Source organism: Aristolochia californica, unplaced genomic scaffold (genome assembly GCF_029961685.1).
Source record: "Aristolochia californica isolate CCGP_79_NKW_82.1479 unplaced genomic scaffold, dmAriCali1.0.hap1 SCAF_2, whole genome shotgun sequence".
Lineage (NCBI taxonomy): Eukaryota > Viridiplantae > Streptophyta > Magnoliopsida > Piperales > Aristolochiaceae > Aristolochia > Aristolochia californica.
Window position 1 is genome coordinate 48,920,195 of NW_027181881.1, and position 6,372 is coordinate 48,926,566.

The window sequence follows — 6,372 nt, forward strand, 5'->3', positions numbered from 1 at the left end:
CGGTGGAGAGCGGGGCGGAGGGGTTGGGGATATATACGAGCCCAAAATTCAGCTCCTCTTTGGATTGTTTATAGAACATAAAGAAAAAAGAAAAAAATCTGATGTTTAGAGATATGGAAGCCGACGTTTTGATCCGGACGACCCATCGTGAGGATTCCGGGTCTCCTTCGTTTCTTCCTGCGGTCTTCTTCAACAACAAAATATTCATTCCCCGTGTGATTTAGGTATCAGTTTTTGTTTTTTTTGGTTGTTGGTGTACAGGGTTTTCTTACCTTTTTTCTCGATTCTTCTGCGGCGCTTTGGTGGGTAATTAAATGGCTATTTGGAAAATGTTCTCGGTTATGCTGATTGGTTGTTGGAGTGATCTGAGTTGTTTCCAGGTTTTGGGCACTAGGGGGTTCTAGTCAGCTTGAAAGAGAATTGAGGAAGCTGAATAGGGGAAATTAGGAAAGGCTGGAAATTGGAGTTGAAGGCATCTGTGGGGGTTATGGCATGGAATAGTGTGTTTAGAAGGCCTGGAAGGAGTCCTTTCGGTCTTCTCCTCTTTTTTTGTGGTTTTATTTTTCAAATGGCGGATGAGGCGACGGCAAACGTGGTTGTGATTGGGAGGAATGTGTCCTTGTCGTTCAGTGACATTGAAGCCAACTTCGGTAACACAACTATTTCTTTTTCTTTTCTCGTTTTTTTCTTTTTCTTATGCTTATCATAGAAGGGAATGACTAAATAAGCAAACACGAAATAGTTAGCACTTTCTCCAGATCTGTTTTTTTTTTTTTTAACTTTTATCTGAATAAAGAAGAAAGATTTTTTTTTTTTCTCGCTAAGCAATTAACAATATTGTAGAAATTTACTTACATAGACCGATGATTTTTATTCTGTTGAAATTTTTGAGTGTCCTGCCTTATAGTTATTGATTGATCAATTTGATGTGGTTGTTTTTGGAAAACTTAAACGATTGATTTACATTTCTTTTGAAACAAGAGTTTAGGAATGTGCAACTTGATTCAAATTTTCAGAAACATTTGCAATAGCAGAGTTGGTGTTCCATTGCCGACCACAAATAATTGCCAAGTGGCACTTTTTTGTTTTGTTTGATCTCCCTAGCAATAATCATCATTTAGTTTTTTAATGTAGTCTGCATCTACTATGCAGTTTATATGTATATGGGTGTACAAACTAGGTCAATAATCTTACCTCTATTCAACTCAACCTAAAGAGAGATGGGAATTGAGAACCTCACAAAAGTTCAAGGTTACTAACACTAAGCACATACCCATGGTACCCGAAATATCTGGTACCCTTCCAAGAGTAAACATATGCCATCTCTTGACCTGATATTAAGATATCTATGGGGGAAGATTTTACCAGTTGGATCTGCTACGAGGCTTTTAAAAAATGACTTATGTAAGAGATGAATTTTCTGATTTTCCACATATGAGTAGATATAGGACCTTAATACCCAACAACCTATGTAGCACCTTCTGAGAAAATTCAGGAACGAAGAACAGAGAGCAATGGAACCTTCCTCTTTTGCTCAGAGAAAATTGTTGTATAATTGAATTTTCCCTTTAGAAGTTCTGTTTTAGCTTTTATCTTCAGCGTGTTACTAGAACAGCCATAGTTCCATCTTCTCATGCAAAATTTGAATGAGGTCTTATATCAGCTGTATAAACTTTTAGGCAGAGCCTAGATTACCTTTATCCAATCTCCCAAAACTTGTTGTGCTTTTTGGCTGTCAGAGCTTGTTAGCCTGGTATGTTCTTAGTTGTTATCGACTATTTGGACTTTTTGCGCAATTTTTTTTTCCTTGACACAACTCATGTGGCTGTTAAGCAATTGTATAACTCATTTTTTGCAACCAAAGCTTTAGTTTCCTTTCTTACAAGCCTATCTTTCATATCACAAACTGGTAAAGTTGTTTACTCTGAGAATCTGTACTGAAAGATACAGAAAATTTTAATCTGTTGCTTTAGTGTGTGATTCTGAATTCTGAAGATCTCTTCTTCTTTCTCTGTGTCAATGATAGCAGTTCAAATTCATTTTTTCTACTTACTGCAGATTTTAGGGGGGGATTTTTTTAAAGGAGTGTTTGATTCATATGCTTTATTTTTATGTTAATTTTTCGTATTTATGTGTTGGCAGCTCAATCTATCAAGGGATCTGGCATTTGCGGGGTATTACATTTGGCCAAGCCTCTTGATGCTTGCTCGCCATTGACAAATAAAGTTGTTGCTGGTGGAGGGTCAAATTCTTCATTTGTACTGATTATTAGAGGAGCATGCCCTTTTGAAGACAAAGTACGAAGAGCACAAATTGCTGGATTTAAAGCGGCTATTGTGTACGATAATGAAGATGATGGCATTTTGGTCGCAAGTAATATTAGAGTTTTCTCTGCTTATCTGTTGTAGCTACAAATATGTTGTTCTCCAAATACACTCTCCATGTCAGAAGAGATGTGACATTCTTTTTCATTTGACATTCATATAGAATTAAAATATATATCAATAGTCTGCATTGTTTTCTCTATAGATGATATTATAAAAGAATTACACATGATGCATACTATGATAAGTGTCTTCTAATTGTGGCAATTAAAGGATCTTTGAATGAGCATATAAGTTACACCTTAAGGACCTCTATTTTTTGGTTTTATCTTCATTTTCTAGAAGGATCTAGATACAGACTTTCTCTGCTGCACTTCAAATAACTATTCAAATTGCATAAGATTTAATCAAGACATTTCCAATTTTTTAATACACCCAAGATCATCAACAGTAGAATGGAATGCAAAAAGCTAGTGAAGTGCTGACACTTTTAATTTGAAAAAAAAACAAAGAAGTATAGAAAACTCTACGGAGACTGAACTTGCCTAATCATTGGTAAGAAAGACGGGAATTTTCTCCACGTGTTCTAAAAACTGTCGATAATATTTATTTTTTCCATTTTTTAGTAGTTTTCTGTGTGGAGAACCAGCAGAAAAGTAGGTTAAAATTACCTAATTGGAATTCTAGTGAGATATGAGATTTCTGCCATGATTTGTGCTTCTAGAGATTGAATTTTAAATGATTTTTTTCCTGGACATGTTGAAGTCAGTAAGTTTCTACATTTCAGAAAAAAAAGTCAGTAAGTTTCTTATGCGGTGCTTAGTTGCGTTTGCTGTCAGATTCTTACCTGTCATGTGAACTTCAGTGGCAGGAAATGGAAAGGGAATCAAGATACATGCTGTTTTTGTCTCTAAGTCTTCTGGAGAAACACTGAAAAAATATGTCGGCTTCCCAGACATAGAATTTTGGATTATCCCAACTTTTGAGAATTCAGCATGGTCCATAATGGCCATTTCCTTCATATCCTTGCTTGCCATGTCTGCTGTGCTGGCTACTTGTTTCTTTGTTCGAAGACACAGGATAAGGAGAGAAAGGCCACGGGTTCCTCATGGCCAGGAATTCCATGGTATGAGCAGACGGTTGGTTAAAGCTATGCCAAGTGTTATATTCACCTCCCCTGTGGAAGATAATTGTACTTCTACAACATGTGCTATATGCCTTGAAGACTACAGTGTTGGGGAGAAGCTGAGAGTTCTGCCTTGCCACCACAGTAAGATCTCTTATCAGCTGAGCATATTTACACACACGTGTTATACATGCAATCATTAACTTAACCATGATGTGCACTATTGTTGAGAATGGTTACTTTGGATGAAGATATATCTCTATATGTAGGAACTCAGACAGAACTTTTTGTGAAATGGGTTGTTGATTTTCATGTTCAAACAAAGCAATTGGGCTAACTATAGACTCATAGAGTGGGAGGAAGAGAGAGCTAGGGGAAACCAACCATTGTGATAACCGATTAGAAATCATTTTGCAATTTTCCTGTGTTTTTATGATGTTTTTATGAAGATCATTCAACTTAACATGCAAAATCTCTCAATCGGAAAAGTTTTTATCATATTCGACCAAAACAATTGTTTCATAATGTTAATACTTTGGTATATATCAGAATAAAAGGATTACTTAACTGTACGTGTAAGTTTGATACACTAATTTCTGATATAGTCAGTTATGATGGCCTAAAATCCTTTCCCCTTTTATGTTTTGGTTTTCACATTCTTCCACCTTATCAGTATACTATCTAATTTTTTTTTGTTTTTTCAAAAAAAATGAACTACCTGAAATTTTGACCACCTGAGACCCTATAGTTTGTAGCATACTTATGTTGATTTCTATTTAAGTTTTTTTACTTGTGAATGATAAATGGTTATAGTAGCTTGTTGTAAGCATAATGTAAAATGGCAATCTTGTAAATTACCATGACTTGTCAGACAGAAATCTTGATTGTCACCAAGATTTGGATGGCCTCAAGTCCAGCCTCTGCCTCTTCAATGTACATAATTATTCATTTGAAGAAAGACACATACTTGGGACATACTTGACCATATAGCAGTGGTCTCTTTTTATCACTTGATGTGTTTGGGACTATCAATTTCTTAAAGAATCGTGTGTTTTTTGTGGATATCACTTCTGTGATGAACTCTCTTATTTATCCATGTTATTTATTCCATTTGGGTTTTGCTCAGAATTTCATGCTGCATGCGTTGATTCCTGGCTTACGTCATGGAGAACTTTCTGCCCTATGTGCAAGCGGGACGCAAGGATAAGCTCTGGTCAGCTACCTGCATCGGAGTTCACTCCATTACTTTCCTCTGGTCCCTCATCCCCTTCTTCTTCTGTTGCTTCATCTTTCCATTCACCGTTACCAGCATCTTCTGCCATTCAAATAGGCTCTGCATCATATCGGTCACAGTCAAACTCCCGTCTCCATTCTCTTTCCAGTACACCATTTGTCCAGCAGTCTATACGTTCTTACACCAATTCTCCTGCTGTAAGTGCTAGGAGTTCAGTTGATTTAAGACGCATGTCATCACAAAGGTCAAACACATCTCACCTTGTCTCTCCCCACTCACTAGGCCTTCCTTCTTTCTTATCACCTTTCAATTCTAGATATCAGCTCCCCCCTTATATTCCATCATCAAGTCATGGATCCCACTCTTTTGTGGGGTCCTCCAGCCGGCAGACATTCTTGAGGCATTGTAATGAGTCAGCAGGAAGCATGTCCCCTTTTGCTTCTGCTCAATCCCTGCCAGGATGTTAATGTTCACTGGGAAGTTTGCTTTGTACTTTGAATGGTGAAGTGATGAGAGTCAAATAGAGGTTCAGGCATATGCAGGCTTTCACAGTGATGTCCACATCTGTAAAAGCTGGGTTAAGTGGTTGTGCATGTTTCGTGTCACTGATTGCAAAGAAGTCTCCTTTGGTTGATACAAAGTTCTCCGGGAGTGGGTGCTGCTGCATTATGATGTTGACCCATCACTCTCTTAAGAGTACTAATGTATTCTTGTCAAACTAGCTATGTCTTGTCTCAGTGCTTGGTGATCTACTATTCAACTGAGAACTATTAGTTAACAGTTTCTTTGGACCTAGTTGAGCTCCGGTATTGAGTTTGAATTGAAACGTAGATTGTATATTATGTATATTTATTAATTTTATCAGTAACATTTGCTTTAAGTTCTGGGATATACTGTGGACACTGCCTGCTATGTAAATCTCTTTAATTATAGGCTTCCAAGCATTCAGAAGAGGGAATGTATCACTGCTCTTGATTGATATTCAATTGAGGAAATGTTTAAGAGTATGAGAGAAAGCACTACTACATGTTGCTGAATACTGGTGCTGGGTTCTGTAATCTGTCCTCTTTGCTAAAAGGGTGTAGTTGGTAGTTCTTCGTTTTTCTCTTTGGTTAAACCATGTCTCCTATGACTATCATCCTTCTTTATCAGATAAAGTGATAGTAAATGCTTTTATGTTGATGCAAATAAACATATTACTATTCTATTATATCTCTAATACTAGTAATTAACTAACTAACTAATAATCATATTGTACTATATACTGTAAAAATATTAAGGTTAAACATGTTCATCTAATTAGGGGTTCAAATGGTAAATAAGCTATTTTGTATATATTTCTATTTATATATATGGTATATTTGTACATGCTATTAGAAGAAGTTGTTTTATATACCATTTATTTACCTATTTCTTGAATTCTTTAATCAAATTAAATTCCCTTCTCTCTTCTCTTCACATATCTAATTTTTGTCTCTCGAAGAGAACATATAGAAGAATCTTTGATGAATCTTGTAATAAAAAGCCTTATAGAGCCAAAATTATTATGGAATAATATCACATAAAAGTTCTAGTTAAAAAATGTTTAAGTTATGTTAGTTCTTTATTTATGTTCAATTGTTCAATTTAACTTCGGGTCTAATTGAGATAAGGATAGTTTAATTATAATTGGATTCTATTTATTTAAT

At 35.9% G+C, this 6,372-nt stretch overlaps 1 protein-coding gene across 1 annotated transcript; it reads left to right on the plus strand.

Moving 5' to 3' along the window:
• Nucleotides 1-21: 21 nt before the first annotated feature.
• Nucleotides 22-5,564, plus strand: LOC137956724 (receptor homology region, transmembrane domain- and RING domain-containing protein 2-like). The gene is made up of 5 exons (XM_068804317.1): nt 22-224; nt 381-650; nt 2,143-2,373; nt 3,190-3,594; nt 4,577-5,564. The coding sequence occupies exons 2-5, from the start codon at nt 488-490 to the stop codon at nt 5,149-5,151; spliced, it is 1,374 nt and encodes a 457-aa protein (XP_068660418.1). The 5' UTR covers nt 22-224; nt 381-487; the 3' UTR covers nt 5,152-5,564.
• The last annotated feature ends 808 nt before the right edge of the window (nt 5,565-6,372 follow it).